We start from the raw sequence: 20,488 nt of genomic DNA on the forward strand, positions 1-20,488 counted from the left end.
CATCCACAGATGAGAGATGCAGCCACTCAGCCGAATCTGGCACCACAAAGCAATGCCTGCTCAAAGCATTGTGTGCCCCTCTCTTCCCAAGGCAGGGAAAACAGTTCCCTGAGTGGATAGGAGCACCACAGTGATTGTGAGCACAAGAACCACAATTGTGCAAAGAGCAACACCAAATTGATTTCAGAATCTGCATCATCATGCTGATAGGAAGGGGTTAGACACCACCATGGTGGAGGCTCTCTGGATGGAGCAGCATCTCCTGATGACTGCTCTTACCGGGATGACATCTATCACCAAAGTGTGGTGAAGGTCTGGTTTCAGCCTGTACCCCTGACCAGTGGCTGTCTGGAAGGTAATTGTCAATTAAAAGTTTCTGTGCTTCCATCAGCTTGGTGTTTGCTAATAACCACATCCAGGGTGTGGGTGCTGTCTTGTAGGAATTTGATGAGCAAAACACTGTGGTGAGCATTTGACGAGCACACAAACTGATTATGAGCAGGAGAGGATGGATTTTGTGATAAGCTTTCATTTACAGGCCATCAATCCCTCAGCTCTCCTGTCTCCCTCCAAAGCACTAGAAACTATTTACCTCGGAGGACCCGTCAGACCAAGTCTGTGCACTGTAATGTCCTCCTGTTGCTGTCAGGTTTGGGACTCTTGTCTGTAAAACCCCAAAGGCTTTGCTTGGACTGGACAGTAAATGCAGCCATCAGAGCTGATGGTGGAGATGGGAGTGGGTGTGTCTGTGCCCTCTCCTGCCTGCAAACATTTCCAAAAGCAGCATGAGCCCAGGCCTGTGCCTGTGGAGGAGGGTTCCTGCAGTGTCACTGCAGCATCCTCTGCAGCTTCCAGTCACCTGGGAAGGGATGCAAAGAAAACTCACACTTATATCCCTTGCCAGTGACTCTTCCCTCACTGTCCTGAGGGTGGCTGTTCTGGACTGTCCTGGCATCTCTGGAGCTTGGGGAGCCCTTTTGGGATGGGCACAATGCTGCTGGCTGCTTTCAGAAGGGGCTGGGGAGGGTGAAGAGGGGAGTGCACACAGCCACCCCACTCTTCGATGTGGCTCTTTCTTGGCAGGGACCAGCCCTTCCTGCAGCACAGGGAGGAAAAGGAGCATTAGGTGAGCCACAGGATGCCTGGGGGCTGGATCCTGTGTCAGCTGAATCACCCGCTTTCCTCCAAATTGGCCAGGCAGCTGTGTCAGTGCCCAAGCCCCAGGGCTCTGGCACTTGCTGTGGTTGGGAGGGGACGAGTGCCTGGCTGTCCCATTGCTTATTCCAAAAGATATATGCTGGGTTAGTGGTCACAGGTATGTGGGGTTTGGGTATTTTTAATTAGCTAATTCTATCTGACTTGCCTTCTGATGTCAGGAGCTTTTGTCATGAAAAGGGAGTAAAACCACAGGTTCCTCAGAAACGAATGGGGAATGCATGTGGAGTGAATCACTGCTCCAGACTAGGTCTAGCTCACTTGTGTTGGATTTTATTTTTATTTTTTTTTAGATTGGATGGAAATAGGACATAAAAATACCTTTTTGTTGACTCTTTAATGTGTCTCTGCACTGGCCTGTTTGAGTAAACAAGTTGATATTGTTAATCAGTCATTGTAGAGATATTAAAGTAAGGCAGGCCTGGAAGGGATGAAGCACTCAGTTTTCAGACTAACATAGAGCTGCTAAGAAAGTAAATGCTTCCATTTGGATCAGCAGCAAATTCCAGCTCTGTTTCTGTTGGAAGTGTTCAAGTGCTGTCAGGAAATATTTGGTTGTCATGTGCTTTCAAATTTGAATTAATCTGCCAACTTTCAAGATGTACAAATGGCTGAATATCTCCTCTTCAGTTTTCTACCAATCCTCTGTAGGATGCAGCTTCCACGGCTTCCCCTCTTGGGGAAGAGTCTTGAGAACATTTTCCTCTGTGCTTGAGTGTTTTTAAGTTGCTGTCTGAGCAGTTAATCCATCCAAATATCCTGGTTAGCTTCTGGCACTTGTGCTGGAAGTGCTGAGTGCCTCAGCAGAGGCACATCTCCAGTGACAGCCCCTGCAGTGGCCTGTCCCCAGGTGGCTCACAGCTGTCAAAACACACACTGGGACAGCTTTCCTTGACCTTCCCCTACTGCAGTTCTGCAAATAAACTAACCCCAGTTCGGTGACTGCAGTGTGTTTAGAACCTGTAAAATTTGTTTGCACAGGAACTTTATACAGCCTGTCTGAGGGAAGGAGTTGATATTCCAAAACCTGACTTGTACTTAAAGCAGCTCTGCTCTGTATCCCAGGTAGTCTTCAGAGGACAGAAAGAGCTGCACTGTCTGCGAGCCACGCTCTTCTAGGTAGGTAGGTGCCTTTGTGCATCCGTGTGTGACAGAGCTGCCCTTGCTTTTATTTTGTGGGGTGAGGGATGAAGGCAGGATGAGGGATCTGGAGCAGTGATTGCTTCCTTGTACACTTTGTTTATCCGTGCATTGACTGATGGGCTGTCAGCCACCAGACTAAAACTTTTCTCTTGTTCTAAAATGGGTGTTTAAATGTGAGCTGGTCCCTGCCTGTCATACCCTGGTGGAGGCTTCCTTGCAGCAGGAGTGAGTGTGGCATGGCCAGGCGTGAGCAGCGTGGTGCGTCCCCACAGGGCTTCGAGTGAGGCAGCTGATGTGTGATCCCTGTGCCAGTGTGATAAAAGGGCCTTTTATGTCCCACAAGACAAAGCCTCTTGTTTAAAAATGCAACTGGATTCTGAATGCCCTAGACTCAGCTATTAAAAACAAACAATCATAAAAACCCCCACACAAGAAGAACAAGAAAAGCTCCCCTGCCCCCCAGCCTAGTGTCCCAATGATGGTGTAATACCTCTTCATTGCAGAAAAGCTCTGTACAATTGCTTTGGGAGCTTGTAACTTTGTGGCCCACTAACCTTTCCATAGACTGTTTTGTTATAAAACCCTTTCCCCTTCACAGACAGCCCTGACAAGGTCAGGTGTCTGCTTTTTCTCTGCTGATTTTAATTCTTCCTCCCTCCTCTCAAGCAGTGAAACAGAAGGAAGAAGTGATATTATAAAAACTGAGAGTGAAACCTGTTTTATGGATTGAGCTGAACAGTTTAGGGACTGGAAGGAAGATTTTTTTAAAGTCAAGACCCATACAAACAACCGTAGGGCATATCCAGAGCATAATATTTACTTGATAAAGTCAGAGCAGCATTTTTAAAAGCTCTTGTCTTATGGTGGTGTTTGCTGCTTCTTTTGGTGTTAAAGATGTTAGAGATAGCAGCAAATTAAATTCCAATTAAGTGGTTATGTGCTTTGGGAAATCCCTTTTTAAGGGAAATCCTTGTGGTTTGAAAACAAATTGGTGCAAATGAGAATCAGGAGGAGGGCAGAACTTGTGGAGGAGCTTTGGTTCAATTTTCAGTGTTTAGCTCAGCCTCTCCTGCCTGGCAGCTCATGCCACCTGCCTGCATAGCCAAATCTGGCTCTGCTCTTGGTAGCATTCTCCAAGTGTTTCTGTCAGTTGTGAAATCCATCTTTTGTATCATGCAACAAGCTTGCTCTGAGCTGATTTTCTTGCTAAGCAACTCCTTTATCCCCTGGAAATAGCCAGGTTTTGGTGGCACTGAAGCTTGGCTGCGGCACCCATGGGAGTGCTACTGGGAAGGGGCTGCTCCAGGAATGGAGAGATCCCAGACTGGACATCAAGCAAGACAGTGCTGCACACAGCATTCCTGCATCTTGCAGGGACCTGCATGGTAGCATTGCCTTGGTCAATTAGCCTTTTTACTGTGAAACAGTAAAAAAAATTGTAAGAATTTTTTTCCTCTGTCAGTCACAGCACTTTGCTGTGATTCCTCTCTCTGCCCCATTTTTTCAACCTGAGCCCAATGAAGTTTGTTGGCTTGCTGTTGATGGCTTTTACTGACTGTTCAACATCTTCTTGTGCCTGCTAATGCTGGGAGGTGGGGTCTGAAGTGCTTTCCTTCGTGTCTCTGCAGTGATGCAACCCTTGTTGACTTTCTCTGCTGTGAGCACGTCTGAGCTGCTTTCCCAAGCTGCCACACCTGCCCATCGCTCTCATCTCCAACAACTTCATTTTTCCAGACTGAGTGAAGTGTTACAGAAAATGAATATATACAGCTACAGGCAAACTTTTGTTCTTAAGTTATGGAGTGCTTGTGAAGACAGCTGGGAATCTCAGACAAAAGAGGGTTGCTAATCAGAGCACAGGCATTTGTTAAACTGAGCCTCCTGTTGCTTGAGCCAGAGCCAGCCTGTTCAGGATCCTGCCTTCTGACAAAGTCTGTAAACCTCAATCTACCCCGCATCCTTTTGCTAACAAAGGAGGAGGCAGCTGTGTCTGTTCCCATAGGCAGAGGAGGAACCTTTTATTTCTCAGCTTCAGGATTGTAGTGAGCAATGTGGGAGCTGGAAAATCTCGGGATGCAAATCTTACTTGAAGTTGCACCAAGCCTGCCTAAATCCCCATTACAGATCCTGAGCTAGAGCTAGCAGTGATGTTAGAATATGCTTATCAGTGCCTGTGTCTCTGCTCCTTGTTGCATCAATCACTGCCCTCATGGTCGTGTCAGCCAGAGTGCCACCAGGGCATCCATGCCCTGTCACGACTGTCTGGGTTGGGGATGTGTGTAGGTGTCTTTCTCCCATCCCTGTGGTGGTACCTCCTGTCCAGGCTGGCTGGGTGGCACCTCATCAGCACTTGGAAAGGAGGATGATGGCAGATGGGTGGAGGAACTCTGTGCTTCATCCTCTCTGTTTCTTAAACACCAAGCAGATCCGATCCAAGTGGAGTTTCTGTGAACTCGGGTTTTCACTGTTTCTCATGCCTGCTGTTCTGTGCTTGCTCATGGTGCTTCTGCCATTCAGGGCAACAGTGGCCATGCAAACAGCCTGTTCCTTGCACTTCTTAGGAGTCTGACTTTGGGGAAATAAGCAGGTGTTGATTCAAGAACAAGCTATTTCCTTTTTGCAAGCAGTACCAGGTTTACTACTTTGTGCCAAAACACCCTTTTCATATACTGTTCAGAGTCTTTTATTTGGGTTTGGTAGCTGTGTGCTCTCAATATTTTAACACTGGATTCTGATTTTGTTCAAAGTTGTGGAAAATCTCTGGAGATGTGAGTTCTGACCTACAGAATACACTGACAGCAGGTACCTTAATATGTGCAGAACAGCATAGTCATAAAATAATATACAGAGCTAAATATTAACAAGGCTAATGGGCTTTTTGACTTGTTAAAGAGTGCATTTCCCATCTCTGAGTTTGACACATCTGTTTTCTTAGTGGAAATATAAACGTTCTGGGGAACTCTGACACTGGTACTGATTGTTGCTATGCTGCTGTTGGAAACTGTGTGTTGTTGAATGCAGGCTGCTTCATACAGTGCTCTTTTTCTCTCTTTAGGTACTCCCTAAATTCATGAGATGGCCAACACCATGCAAATCTCCAAAGATGAGCTGGAGGAACTCAAGGAGGCTTTTGCTAAAGTTGGTAAGTCACACCAAGGAGGGCACCTCACTCCTGTGTGCTGCACATTTGAATTGGATTGATCCCACCCCTGTGATGAGCAGCATTGCCAGCAGGATGTGGGCATTCTGCTGCTCTTGTGATTGTCTCTGTGCCAGGGAGTCCCTTGGCAGCTTAGTTGCTTCTTGCTTGTGACTTTGGCCAAGGAGCACAAAGGCAGGGATGCAGGCAGTCTGGCTATCAGGGAGCACTGGCAGACAGCCTTGCACTCTTGCTCCAGGGTGGGCTTTGTTGCTTCCTGATGGCAGAAGAAATATCCAAACAGGTTTTGCATTGCTTTGGCCTTGGCAGCACTTCAGGGCTTGCACAGTGCTTGGTTGTGGTGGCGTTGGTTTGGCAGGGTGGCTGAGCTGTGTGCATGGTCAGTGTACGTGCTGCGTTTCTGGCTTGTGCAGGTGCATTTTGGGGCTCGTAAGCAAAACCCAATTTGTTTACCTGGCCCCATGGAGCAGCTTGTGGTGATGATCAGTGCCTTGTGCTGAGCACACCTCCATTGCCCTCTGGTGGCTCCATCTCTGCTGATCTCCCTCAGCCAGCCGTGCTCCAGGGGCTGCTCTGCCTGCCTCCCAGCTTTCCTGCTGTGCTGGCATTGCTGGAGCCTCTGGCAGGCTGCTTCAGGAATCTGAAATGGGCAAACAACTGACAGAATGGAAAAACATGGTTTTCTGTTGGTTTAGTTTCTTGATATGGCTTACTGAAGGATCAGAGAACCAGCAGGGAGGGGTGGGGTGGGCACTGGAGCGCAGCCATGGGGGGCTGAAGTCAGTGTGTGCAGCTGGGGAACCACACCCAGGATTGGCACTGGCCAGGATCGAGTTGCACAAGTGGTGAGAGACAGAATTTTGTTTTCCTAACTGGACATGGGCATCACTTGAGCACTGGTTATATATATAAAATCATAGTTGCCTCTTATCTGTTTTGGGTGGTACCACCATCTAGGGCAGGGTGGCTGTGAAAACTCTCACTTGCTCAGAATTTCCAGTCTGCAGAGAAAAATGTGAATTTGAGAGGCAACTGATTGTCATGGAGCAGTATCCCCCATTGGATAAGGAAATTGCATTTTAAGGAGTTCCCTCTCCTCTCTTGCTCTTTCGACTTTTACAGCAGGTAGAAGTGACCTGCCACAGATGGAGACGTTCCTTGGGAGGAAACACAGTGTTTCTCTCTGTCTGATGTGCTTCTTAGTGCAGGTCTCAATAAAGCTGGGATGTAGACAGCCTGTTCTGTCCTTGGATACATTTAAAATTATTAACCTCTCTGGAACGTGGTGGTTTTTTGTCATTAGTGTGGGGGAAATGATCAAGATTAGGTTGGAAACACAGAGAAACGTGAGTCAAATCCTGGTTTGTTGTAGGAAACCAGCTCACCCTGCTCAGGAGGTGGGTCCCTGTTTGGTTTTAAATTATAAAGGTGGTGTCAGAACTTAAATATTAATGAAAAATGTGCTAATTATCCTGGACATACCCACTGATGAGATAGGATCTGCTAGTTCTTTTCAGCTGCCTTGTTTTGTGTGCTTTAGGCATGGTAGAGCCCGCAGTCATGTGGGACACACCTGTCAGGAATGTCTTTAATGCTCTCATTCCCTTTATTCTTGCCTAAAGGAGCCCTGTTTGCCCTGGGATATAGAACTGGTCACTGGCTGGGTGACTGCCTTTAACTGTGAACTTCTAATAGCATCTTCAGTGAATGTGAACAGAAGCTGGGCTAAGACTGCTATGTAAAATGAAGCCTCTTTTTTATCTCCCAGCTATCTGGAAGCTTTGGAACACAGCTGAGAACCATGGTTATAGCAAAACTCAGCTGGTTGGCTTCTAGGATGTCATGAAGGAGATTTGGGGAGGAGGAGGAAACGTTTCACAGGATGATTTCTGCTCACCAAGGTGTGCCCTGCTCCAATGCACAGCTGGTTGGGCTTCCTGGAGACCTGCTTTAACTCCAGCATGGGGCAAGTTGCTGCTCTAGATGGGTAGGTTGATGGGGCTTTAAAGGTGTGTGTTTGATCAGCTTTTCTGTCTGCAGCTGGACTGGGTTGCTGGAAGGCAGTGAGGTGTGTTACTATGTGCTCTGTCACCACTTGCCTTCCATGCCACTTGAAGGTATTTCCTCTCTCCCATGCAACTGATATGCTGCTCTCTGACAGCCAGCAAAGGGCATGAGTCCCATAGACATCCTACTGCTTATTACAACAGTCCACAGGTGAGAAACCACTGTGGAAGGTTGTCACTAAAGCCAGCTATAGCACAGACAAGCAGCTCCCTCCATCCTATAGGCAGTTATTTCTCTTGGAACTGATCCAAGTGGTAAAGAGCAATAGGGGAAAAAAAACCTTTGTAATGTTTGAAAACAGTAATTAGTGGGGCACTGGAACTGTCTAGGCTTTGAGTGACCCACAGGTTAGTGGGGGAAGAGCAGGTTGCTCCAGATCTCATTGGATCTCTGAATTTGTTCTGTGGAGCAGGTGCCTGTGTGCGTACTTGGCCAAACAGGCACTTCAGAGGGGAGGCGTGGCAGAAAGAAGTCCACAAACTTGCTCTGTTTATTTATCTTCATTCTCATTCCTTCTAAGATAAGCAGAGATAAGCATCTTTTCTGGAAACATGAAGTACTCAAAAGTCAGAGCTCAGCTGAACACTTTGTTCAGTGCTGTAAGGTGGTAAAACAATGCTCCGAAACATTTGCTTAGGGCAAATAGGGATCTGTGATCCTAGTGTGTCCTGCTGAGCTTATGTCCTTAAAAGGAAACGTGTGGGTTACTTTCCCCTTTTGCATCCTGTTATTTAAGCTATTTTAAGTACTCAGGAGGAAGCTGAGCCAGAGCTTGAGGCAGCTTTTGGGATTCATAGCGGCTTTGCTGCACCACCTGCACATGGCAGAGGCCAGCGCTGTGCCTGGCTGCCGTGACGTTTCCCAGCTTTAGCACGCTGGTGCATGCATCTTTCAGTAGAAATAGGAAACTTCAGATGTGCTGTAGTTTCCTTTCCATCAGGCAGACTATAATGAATCCAGGCTGTAGCTTGTCTGTTAAAACAATTTTGCTTTCTTCCATTAGTAATTCTGGGCAGGCCGCCGAACTATTTCATTGGGATAGCTTCTATTTTGACAGCCTCTTCAGCTGCTGAATACCATCTCAGATTTTGTTAGAGAGTTCTGTCTGAAGTCAGGGCCTGTTGCAGGACATCCAGCAAGGCACCATATGGTGGGCCTGCAGTGATGCTAGAAAGTTTTGGAACTGTCTGGTACTGCAGAGGTGGAGGGTTTTTTGTGTTTTATTTTTTTTTAAGTGCTGCTTCTTTGTACATTTGATGCCAGAAGGGGAACAGAGGCAGTAGGAAGGGAAGCAGCTGCCCTGTGGAATAGGGGTCACAGGTCGATTTGTCATGTCAGGCTTGTTGACATGTTAAGAACAGGTCCATTTTCCATCTCATAGTCAATCACTACTTGACTCTGCTACCAAGCTGAACCACAGGCCAGCACCACTTTATGGTAAAACCAGCAGTTTTAACACTCAAATCTCCCCTTCTGTGGCCAAGAAGCTAAAACTTGAAATGAGAGCATCTTCAGTGCAAAACCAGTAACTTGGTGTGTGGTCTTACAGCTAAACTAACAGACCTGATTTACTTGTAATTCTCACTCCCAAGTGTCTGGCACATAGATGCCCTTTTACTCTGTGAAGTAAATCAGTATTAATTTTTTCCCAGAATACTATGGAAGAGTAGCTTATACAAATGGGTGTTTGGGATATTGTTAAGAGTTGCAAGAACTTAAGTCCTGAGTGAGGATCAAAGGTTATAGGTAAGTTAAGGTTGTCCTTCACACTTGATTTTGTGCCCTTTGTCTGAGTCCAGTGCAGCCTTTCTTGATGGGTAAAATCTTTCTTTGTGCCATGCTCCTGACCTATGTGAGCTCCCTTGTGAGTGTGCATTTCATGTGGCTCTTCATGTGGCAGAGCTACTTTTTTTTTTTTCTTTCTAGTGAGTAAAGGTAAATCTTTGAACTAAGCACAACTGGAAGACTGGGAGGTTGCTGATTGCAGGAGTGAATGAAACCAAACTGGGCAGATGTTGACCCAGCTTGGAGTAAATTCCTCATACCTGCCCTGCAGGGCTTCATATGTAGAGCCAACCTCCCAATAGGTTTCAGCATCTTTTTATCTGTGTGTCCCTTATTGGAGTTGCAGACTTCGGAGCTGGGTTTCCTGATGTCTCACCTAAGAGGCTTCTGCCTCATTAAATATCATATAAGGTTTTATCCCTTCTGCATCTGAATAGGCTCAGACATAGCACATGCAAGCCTGAATCAGAAGCACTTCCGAGTGCTTAACCTAGACACATCAGGAGGAAAACCTTTACCAAATCTGAATCAAAATTGGATCCTGTCAAGAATACAATTTATACTTTGAAGTCTTATTTTCTCTGTCCTTTGCCTGCTGCTTACATCTACCCTAACATCTGGGTAGCTGTAAAACTTAGATGGTGGATTGATTGGAAGAAGTGATGAACAGATGTTTTTGGGTTTACCTGCTTAATTTGGCAGCATGCTGGGGGATTTTGGTTGGTTCAGTCAGGCACAGGCAAAAGCAAGGGAATTGGCTGCAGGCTGAGGGTGAAAACAAAGTTTTATTTCAGGTTTGTAAGCCCTGGAGATTAGGAAATACCTTCTTGACTTATTTTCCTCACTGGCTGTAAGGAGGGGAAAAGATGCATATTATAAAGTCAGAGTCAATAATAAAAATACTGTAATAGAAGAAGCTGTGATTTATCTAGAGGGGAAATAGTTTACTCATGACATCTCAGGCTGGACTGTTAATAAATCTTGCCTTTGTATGCTTGTATTACTTCAGAACAAAATTCTAAAATTGAGGGCCAGAGAGCACCCTATTGTTATCATTAATCATTGCCCCAAACCACTTTATTTCCTCAGCACCATTGTAAACACTGACTTTTCATGAAGCAGTTGAATGTATTTATTCATCCACTGGAATTGATGCTCTTCCTTAGTGTGAGACTCGGAGACTGGGATGTAGGAGGGAGTACAGGTTCACTCTGGTTACTTTGGATATTTGCCACTGAGTAGTTTCACTTTCTTGCTAACTGATAAAAGCAATATTAAAATCCCATATTCCCATATGGATCTGGAAAATAAGGACAGTTGGAGTGGTGGTGCAAATGTGCATGCTGCTTGCTGGAACACTGCTGTGAAACAAAACCTAAAAACCACAGAATCCTCATTAAAAGTAAATTGATCTCCACAATTTGGTTAAAAAAAATAACCCTGGACCTTAGAGCTATCCTGATTGGTTTCTTTATTCTTGAAAGTATCTTTCTTCAAGCATAAATACTGACCCCAGTGCTGTAGTGAGATGTCCTCTTGAAGAAAACCAAATTCTGGAGCTGGAGCAGCACTTCAGGCACTAAATTAGCTTCCCTGGAGTGTCTGTAGCACTTGCTTACAGCAAAGGGATTATAGCGACCTGTTACTGAGCCAGTAACAGGACAACATTCCCTGAATCCCTGCCTTTCCAAAGATGGGGCTGGAGGGTCATACTTACGTCTTGAGGTGTGAATCCGGGCTGTACAACTACTTCAAATGCTCTGTCTGCTTGTGGACCCAATTCTGCTGAAATCTGGGTGCCAGCTCTGCTGTGAACAACATTCTGCTCATCCTGGTTAGCCTAAAGAAGGAGGCACCCAACCCCTGCCTGTCCATAGTAGCTGGAAAACCTCACTTGCCTGAAAGAGGTCTGGGGATGCTGGATTTGCCATGTGTGGTCAGGTAGATGTGATATGTCCTCAAAGAGGCTGGGATCTGTTATGTGCAAAGCTCCAGTGTCACACTAGATTCTTGTTTTCTTCCTCAGTCTAGTAGGTGACACTATCTCACTAAACACACGGTGCTGCTGTGGCTTGGTGATAGACTGTGAAAGAAAATGTCCTTGCAGAGCATTCTTGGGCAGCAATAAAATATCTGCAATTTGCTGTCAGTGTTAAATGGAGAGTATCATTGACAGCATGATAAAAATGCAACTGCAGAGCTGACTTGGTGTTTTTAGTTCAGAAAATAAGAGGTGCTGTGTTTCATGACCATCTATTTTTAACATGAGAGGGCTGTGGTATTTAGATGTAAAAAGAGACATTGTGGAGATTGTTTATGAAAATACAGATGTTCTGTTGTGGAACTTTAACACCAGACTTGTCACATGTGCCCAGAGTCATCATGGTTAGTCCTGCTTCAAAGCTGCTGTTGCCCAGAGCTGGAGGGTTCCCATGACTTGTGCTGGGGCACTCTCTGAGGATGTGTTGTGTGAATTTACTGTGTGCCTTTGGTCCCTATGGGTGTCCTTTGAACAGTGTACTCCCTGATATTTTTGGTGTGGCCATCCTGCTGTGTGCCCATGCCCTGCGTGGATTCAGCAGGTCCTTAGTGTGTAGCTTGCTCTCCATAAAGCTCTTGGATATGGGGGGATCATATTTTGCTCCTCTGTTGGGGGGTCATTCTGTCAGGTACAGGCACATTTCTAAAACCTTCTGCTGCCTCTTCTCTTCCTCAGACCTCAACAGCAACGGGTTCATCTGTGACTACGAGTTGCATGAGCTGTTCAAGGAGGCCAGCCTGCCTCTCCCTGGGTACAAAGTGAGGGAGATCATCCAGAAGCTCATGATCGATGGGGACAAGAATAAAGATGGGAAGATCAGTTTTGAGGAGTTCGTCTATGTAAGTGATATTTCTGAATTGCCTGCAGCCTGGGGGGCCCTTTAAGACAAAGCTAAGGATGACCATAGAAGAGTGGCTGACTTCTCAGCCACTTACCCTAATCCTAATTTTCTTCTGACAAACTGATCATTCTAGCCATGTAAAAATCAGTTCTTTGTACAGGTATCTGTATATGATCAGTCTTTCGTGCTGTTATTGACAGTCTTTAGATTTGGACAGAGGAGAAATACTGAAATATTTTTGAACAAAAACCAACCAACTAAAAAGAATCCATGTGGTTTTCCTAGATGATAGCTTCATTGGAGGCCAAAATACTGTCTCCACATGAGATGACAACTGGAAAAAGAGACAGACTTGCAATGATCCAAGCTTACTGTATTTACTGGAAGCTATTCAGTTTTTCCAGGCACACAGATGAATGGTTGTTTTCCCTGTGTATCAGTATAATTTCCTTTCTCAGTTTAATGGGACTACAAGTATTTGCTAAAGAGTTGGAAGGGCATTTCAAGACACACTTGGATTTGTGTTAGGTGCTGCTCTAAGAAAATTCAAATCTCTTACCTTGAAAGGGAAGAACGGGAATAAGGTGATGGGACAAGTTGGAGGATCTGCCTTTTTTAGTAGAAGTAGGCCAGAATTTAAACATTTATTATTTCTTTACAAAAGTGCAAGATTTATTCAATGTATATTTTTCATCCTTTTGATGCTCTGATGACTGAATGCTGAAGGGAGTAATTAAAGTATGTGCAGTACGTTGAGGGAGCTGTTTTCATGTCAATTCGTTTTCTTGATATTTCTTAATTTATCTTCACTTTCTGTTCCTTAATTGTTTTCAGACCCTCTGAACTTTTTGAGTTCGGAGTCAACTAGTAAGTTGGAGTTTGCAGTTTGTAAACACTTGCATGCTGGGTGCATGTTTCAGCTGTTGGTTTGAGCTGGTCCATAACTCTTAACTTTGCACTAGGAAGGAGAAAATAAATCTGTTCTGTTGCATTTGAAAGGTACCAATGATTGAGTAAAGACAAAATGTCTTAGGGCAGCTGAGGTGCACATTAGCAGCAATGCTTAGCTGTGTCATTTTTACAAACTCTGCTCTTGCTCTGAGCATTTTTGCTGGAGTTTATGGTACAAACAATAACATTAACTGTCTTTACATTGGGACCAAGTGACTTAGTGGTACCTCAGCATTAGAGCATATATTCTTAAGGAGATAGTAGTCAACTCAGGAAATTTTAAAACAAAATCCTTGTGGTTAAAGCCAACGAAGCAACAATCCCCCAACTTTTGGGCTCTCAGATCTTCAGTCAGCTTTACCTGATCAACCTCTGCATGTTATCAGGAGATGATTTAACTGCACTGTATCATCATCTTGACTTGCCACCTTCCCTGTGTTTAAGGGATGGGAAGGTAAGGTGTGACAACCACCAGCCTGGCCCTGTAGTGACACCTCTGCAGCCTGGTGTCCTTTCCTTTTAGGAGAAGCACATTTTTGTCTTGCTTTACAGTGCTGTTTCATTGGGTTTTTTTCCTGGGTATTGTTTAGAGAACACGTACACATTTCATTTGTTTTTTCAGCTTGGTTGAAACAAATTTAGTTTAGTTTTGAAGGAGTTACAGTAGGCTTTCCAACCACTGAATGTGTTTTTTACTAATAGCTGCTCAGTTCTGTAGGGTCTTGGGGCTGCTAACAGTAGCATCCAACCTGTGCGAATGGCATGTGCAGTCTTCTGTGCTAAAGCATCTCTTCTGCCCTCCAACAAGAGGGTGTTTCACCAGTTAGGCGAAGGCTGCTGTTGAGGAAGGGGGAATCTTTACTTAGAGCACTCATTATTACACTTTATTGCAGATTTGACTGCTATATGCTTAAAGAGAATTGTTTCTTGGGTTGTGGACGAAGTCTTTTGTGTGAACTAAAGTCACAGTCACAGTCTGGCTTATGCAGAAACGTTAAAATTGCACCACAGCTTTCTCAAGTTTGGCCCTGCAGGACCTGCTGCATGTGTTACCTGTGCTCAGACTGAAAAGGTTTCATGTTTTTTTTTTTTTTTTGTGGTCTCTTGAAATCTACTTGTAAAGGTAAATACATGCAAGGTACTTAATGCCTAATGCTTCTGTTTCAATAGGCTCTTGCAGTGTGTGTTTGAGAAAGGGGGATGACACTCTGCCCACTGTCCATGGCAGATTTAATACAACTACACCCTTGCTGGGCCCTTCACATTTGCTGATTTTACTGTGAAGTTTGCTTTAAAGCTGAGAAGAAATAGCTCCTTCTGTGGTCCTTTTTGTTTATGAAGTTGAATTTTTCTTGTCTAACAGAGCACTTTAAATTGTAGATTTTCCAAGAGGTGAAAAGCAGTGATATTGCCAAAACATTCCGAAGAGCCATTAACAGGAAGGAAGGAATCTGTGCCATCGGGGGCACCTCAGAGCTCTCCAGCGAGGGGACCCAGCACTCCTACTCAGGTGCCACTATGCCTCTCACTCTTCTCTTGGGTTTTTGGAGGTCCTGTGCCAAACCCAGCCCATTTCTACCACCATGCCATGTGCTGTGCTCTAGTTTTCTGAGAGCTGAGTGATCTCATGTCAGGATGAAAGCAAGACAGAATTTATATGCTGTAAATTTAACAGTGCATGAGTTAAATATGTTCTCATTTACTTCGTTAACTGTGCTTGCTGATGAAGTCCTTGAGTATGATAAAGTTGTTAAGTAAATAACAGGAATATTGTGATAATTTTATGAGAGTCTTCTTTCTTTAGACTTTGTGTGACTAATAAAATGTGTGGTAATGATAATGGGTGGGGCTGTTATTTCCTTGGGCTGTTGTACTCTTCTTCTTTTGGGAAAATCTTTGTTATGAAAAAACTTGTATTAAATTTATGATTGGTTATCTTAGAGGAAGAGAAATATGCCTTTGTAAACTGGATAAACAAAGCCCTGGAAAATGATCCCGACTGTAGGCATGTTATTCCAATGAACCCAAATACAGATGACCTCTTCAAAGCTGTGGGAGATGGGATTGTGCTATGGTAAGTCACAATGGCTCCTGAATTAAAGAAGTTAAAAGTCAGCAAAATAACACTCTGAAAATGTAATTTTGGGGATTTTCATCTTATTCTAGACTGGTTTTGTGACTGGTGTGTGTGCATAACGTTTTGCACATATAAAAAGAGCCTCAGTCCCTCAGGCTTTCATTGCCATTGTGGGATGCCTTAGCTTTGGTGCCAACTGATATTTTCATCCAGTACTTTTGTCTGGGCTTGAGTCTGAGTTTGCTGAGGGGCACAAGGTGATTTGTGAGAGCAGGAGCTGTCCTGGTGCAAACTCAGCCTGGTGCAGGGTAGCTTGAGGAGGGGCACATGTGATAAATGGCCCATTCTCTTGGCTGTTTAGGCAGACAGTGTTCTCTGTGGGAACGTTAGTGACCTTATTATGCATTAACCCAAAGATGGATTTTCTGGGAGTCTTCTTGTTCTTTTTAATAACTGTACTAAGTAGGTTAGGTGACTTATTCTGTTACATGCTGAGAACAGAAGGCATCCAGGGCTACTAAATACCAGCAACCTTCTGTGAATGAGATTTTTGTTGGTTTTATGGGTTAGGTTAATTTGGTTTTTTGTAAGTGAATTAATATAGTGGAGGATCAACCTGGAATTTCAGGATCTCTGTATCAATACACAAAGAAAGTTTAAGTGAGTTACCTCTTCCCTTTAATAACTTCTATTTTTTAACTTTAGCTTGTGATGCTTATTTTTAGTTTATTTATTTCCCAAGTTTCAAGAAATTCATGGGTTTAGGCAAAGACTGAACTGAGTAGGAAGTAGTTCATACTATAGAGTTTAAATTTTTTGTGTTGATTAAAAATTCATTGTGCTCACATGCTCCCCACTGAGCTCTCCAAGTGTTTGTTCTTTTTTGGGGCAGGTTTTCTTGCCAGCAGTAGTAAACCTTTACAATAGGAGGAAGTTTGTTGTCTTACTAGAATGTGCAGTGGATGTCAGCAGAGCAATGAGTCTTCACTAGTTCAGGGACTGCACTGTGAATAATTCATGTGCTCTTTTTGCTCCAGCAGCTGAGATCAGTAGTGGCTGGGAACATGTTTAAAGTTTCAGGCTTAGCTATTAGTTACAAATACATTCTTGATAATGTAAATATTAACTTCTGATTTATGCAATCTTGATTTTTATGGGAGAAAAACTACACAAAAACAAGCAGGCTAGAGGAAATGTGCTGTGGTGAGTATTGTCACAGTGCATTGAGTTTTGTTCAGATTAAATACTAAGTGTTGTTCAAATATCGCTGGTTTTCCTCCTAACAGCAAAATGATCAATCTTTCTGTTCCTGACACAATTGATGAAAGAGCAATTAATAAGAAGAAACTCACACCATTCATAATTCAGGTATAAAGCATTTCTGTATTTTATTTTCTGAAATTCTTATTAATATAGAATTAATGAATGTAGCATGGTGGCTCAAGGCATTATTGTGGAATGCTGGAAAGGGGCAAATTTTATAGCTTCTGTTTAATTATTAAATGCAGTTTTGTACCATGCATAATTGACAGTTCTGTGGGCATGGTTCAAAAATGCTGAATTAATAACAAAATGGGTAAAGTGGCTGAAATGTTGTGCACATATGATATTGCTGTCGTGATTATGTACAGAACTGTGTTTTTTAAACCATGTGGTTATTGGTGTTGGCTATGAATCATTTCATACTAGGGCAGGTTGTTTTTGTGAGGATGTCTCTGTGTTTGTATGTGTATGTGTGCAAATTAGCACTTCTCTAGGCTTATTCTTGTTGATGCCACTAGATGCAACTAACTCAGAGGCTGAAACTAAATACCAGAGGCTGAAATTAAACCCTGGTGCCTAGTTCAGTTCTTATTGATTCAGCCTGCTGCCACACAGCTCTTTTAAAACTTCAGCTGGAGAGTGGCTGGGAGTGTTTCCTCTGAGCTGCTGCTGTTGGAGCAAGGACAAGGGGGAAACCTCCACTCTGCTGGTGCTGGATGAAAGGGAAAGCAGCATCTCCCTGCCCTGTGTCTGACTGGGCTCTGCTGTTTGCAGGAGAACCTGAACCTGGCCTTGAATTCTGCATCTGCCATCGGCTGCCATGTTGTCAATATTGGCGCGGAGGACCTGAGGGAAGGGAAGCCCCACCTGGTCCTTGGGCTCCTCTGGCAGATCATTAAGATCGGCTTGTTCGCTGACATCGAGCTCAGCAGAAATGAAGGTAAATGAAATCCTCCTAAAGCATGAAAACAGCATTGCTTGTGCTGTCAGCCCCTGCTCTGCCCCTTCCCTCCCTCCTCTCTGCTGGAAGAGGGATCAGCAGGGCCTGTGCCAAGCTGAGTGTTCTCTGTCTGGAGCTGTGCAGCAGGTTCTTGCAGGTGGGCTCTGCCATCCTGCTGATGTCTCAGCTGTGGAGGGCTGGCTGAACATCAGCCTGTAAGTCAAGGTGCAGCTTGGCAGTGAATGAACACACTGCTTGGTGATGCCCTAGGCTGCTCCAGCTGCAGGCTGCTAATGGTGTTGGGATGTGCTAAAAGCTGCTTGGATCCTTTTAGGATTATAGACAACTTCATAGCTCTCTCAAAAAAAAATATTGAAAGGTGGGCTTCAGCTCTGTGGTAGTTATTTGGTGCTAAAATCCTCCTTGCTACTGTCAGTGGAGCAGTTTGAGCTCTCACTTTGTCCTGGTGGTGAGAGACTGATGCTGCAAACCCTGTGGTCACTTGGTCCTGCATGACAGCCTCTAAAATTTAAACTTTTCAAATCATCTGAAGAGCTCTGATATTCCTGCATGTGCTATCAGAGCATCCAGATGGATGGAGAGGCTTCAGTGTCTTTTATTTAAGCTTCCTCATCATGAAGTGTTGACATTGTTTGGTTTAGATTGAAAATTCATGGCAGAGGAAGCACTGGCCAGCTGAAAGGGTGCTTATCTTGGCTCCTTTGGGTTTTTTAATGGTGCTTATGAAACTGCTTGGAAGCATTTTTCATTGAGATAGAACTGCATTTGCATTTAGCTTCCTGCCATCAGCTTAAAAGACTGCACATAAAGTCCAGAGAATTTTGTTACACAAGAAAAGGGAAAATACTTTTTTTTACACATATATTTCTAGATAATTTATACTCCCCTCTGTGTAACACACAACTCAGGAAAACTCTGCTTATACCCAGAATATTTTGACATAATCAGTAGTTGGTATTGTACCCCCCTGAAATCTTGCTGCAGCTTGGATTGTGACATGCAAGTTTGACTCTTCCCTCACAATAATTTTTCTTGTAGCACTGGCTGCCTTACTTCGTGATGGTGAAAATCTGGAGGACCTTATGAAACTATCCCCAGAAGAGCTGCTCCTAAGATGGGCCAACTTCCACCTGGAAAACGCAGGCTGGCACAAAATCAGTAACTTCAGCTCAGATATCAAGGTACCCAAGCTCTCCTGATTTGCAGTGCCTGGCAAAAGACTGGGAGCTGGACAGGGATGTGTTTGCATGTGTAAATGAGGCCTTTCATCCTCAGGCAGGACCTTTCTTGACCCTAACACACTGACTGGTCTTACCAGGGGGTTTGAGTGTTATATTTGAAGTCCTGCAGTGCTGTTCTATCTTGCCATGAGGGTGAGCCCAGTGTTGAACTGTGTTTCCTCCAGTGCTCCTGCTGTGTTTTAATCAGCTGTGAAACTGGTGTTACTTATATATTTTCAAATGTCCTTAGTCCGTATTTTGATGGAGATAACAGGGGAAGATTCTTCACTGGAGAGTTAGACGTGTACATGCTCTTGGCATTTCATCTGAAATGTTTTGGGCTGGAGAGAGGAAGGGAAACAAGACCTCTTATGCTTCACATTGTGTTTAGTAGGAATGGGAGTGGGGACTCCTAAAGCTGCTTTTCACATGTGAGTGGGGGCACTGGTGAGAAATGGAGGATGGTGACTTTCGGTCAGTGTGGGACATCTGGACACTGGGCTCAGCAGTTTTCTGGAGCTTATTCACACGGCCAGCAGTTTCAAGTAGGAGAAAGAAGATTGAGCTAGGAAAAAAAAATTATATTTGATAATTGTGTGACAGTCATAGATCTGACCTGTTGTGTGCATGGTACTCTTATTTCCAACTTTAAAATTACTTAGATTTGCTGATAGCTGTTGGCTTCTCTGGTGCATCCCTTAGACTGCCATGATATGCTGAGGTCCTCCTTAGTGCTGAGGACTAAAAGGACATGTAGTTGATAAATAATCACTACAGCTCTTGGCTCATCCTGCCTTGTGACCATCCCTGGCCTCTCTGTCTAAACTGTTCTAGCTAATGCACAGGCACAGAGGAAAACATTCAGACATCTTATAATCAGCTTTTTGCTTGGAATTTGTCTTCACTGAGCCATTTTCATCATTGCTGTGGCAGTAGGAATGGCTGCCTTGTTTAGGGGTTAGGGCTGCCTTGAGGCATATGGGGGCCATGAGTGTGAGAAGCATGGGGTCATTGCCTCCTCCAGCCACTGCAGAGGTGGCTGTGACACCAGAGCTTGTAGCAAAGGCAGCTTTCAAACAGTCAAACCACATAATTGTCATCTTAAATATTTCTAACCTTTTCCCTTTGTTTCCTTTCCTGCTGCCTGGATTTCTACCATTGTGCTCTCTTTTAAGCTTACAGATTTTGGCAATTCAGTAAAGGTACATAAGCCAATTATGCACGGTGACTTGTTAAAAATGAGCTTGAAATGAATTGTTATGGTGTATTCACTGCTGTGCAGGAGGGCTGAATTTTCTTTTCCATTCATTTCAGGATTCCAGAGCCTATTTCCACCTCCTCAATCAAATTGCTCCCAAAGGGCAGAAAGAAGGAGAGCCTCAGATTGATATTAACATGTCAGGTTTCAATGTAAGTATTCAGGCTGTTGTGCCCTCATCCTGTAGAATCATGAGCTCCTTGTACCCTGTCATTGCCCCATGACATCTGGGTAACCTGGTATCTTAATTTCTAGAGCGTGTACAGTGTCAGTGGCCATGTGCACACCTCAGGTGTGTGCTCAATGAGTGCTTGCTGCCAGCCTGGTCACTACCCTCCAATTAACAGAGATGATTGAGAAATCCTTTGTGGGCTTGCTCCATTCAGGAGCGTATTGAATTCTTTGGAATCACTAAGTTCCAAAAGCATTAAAATTTGTCAGTATGTGAGCTTGGAAAGCACCATGCTAAGAAAAACAGCAAGACAAGCCACGAGAATGGCACAGCA

The 20,488-nt window shown here is 44.3% G+C and overlaps 1 protein-coding gene across 5 annotated transcripts in view; it reads left to right on the forward strand.

Annotated features, from left to right (window-relative positions):
* The window catches only part of PLS3 (plastin 3), a 763,062-nt gene that overhangs the window by 737,193 nt on the left and 5,381 nt on the right, over positions 1-20,488 (forward strand). For 3 of the 5 annotated variants that reach the window (XM_021548362.2, XM_021548365.2, XM_021548363.2), the window contains exons 2-10: positions 5,414-5,500; positions 12,087-12,250; positions 14,584-14,713; positions 15,145-15,277; positions 16,567-16,648; positions 17,318-17,483; positions 18,543-18,685; positions 19,900-19,926; positions 20,039-20,134. In XM_021548362.2, the coding sequence (XP_021404037.1) occupies positions 5,434-5,500; positions 12,087-12,250; positions 14,584-14,713; positions 15,145-15,277; positions 16,567-16,648; positions 17,318-17,483; positions 18,543-18,685; positions 19,900-19,926; positions 20,039-20,134 (1,008 nt within the window). In that variant the 5' untranslated portion in view covers positions 5,414-5,433. Of the gene's footprint in view, positions 1-5,412; positions 5,501-12,086; positions 12,251-14,583; positions 14,714-15,144; positions 15,278-16,566; positions 16,649-17,317; positions 17,484-18,542; positions 18,686-19,899; positions 19,927-20,038; positions 20,135-20,488 lie in introns of all 5 variants that reach the window. The other 2 variants (XM_077786508.1, XM_021548367.2) reach the window with 2 other exon arrangements.

Source organism: Lonchura striata, chromosome 14, assembly GCF_046129695.1.
Source record: "Lonchura striata isolate bLonStr1 chromosome 14, bLonStr1.mat, whole genome shotgun sequence".
In the NCBI taxonomy this organism is placed as follows: domain Eukaryota; kingdom Metazoa; phylum Chordata; class Aves; order Passeriformes; family Estrildidae; genus Lonchura; species Lonchura striata.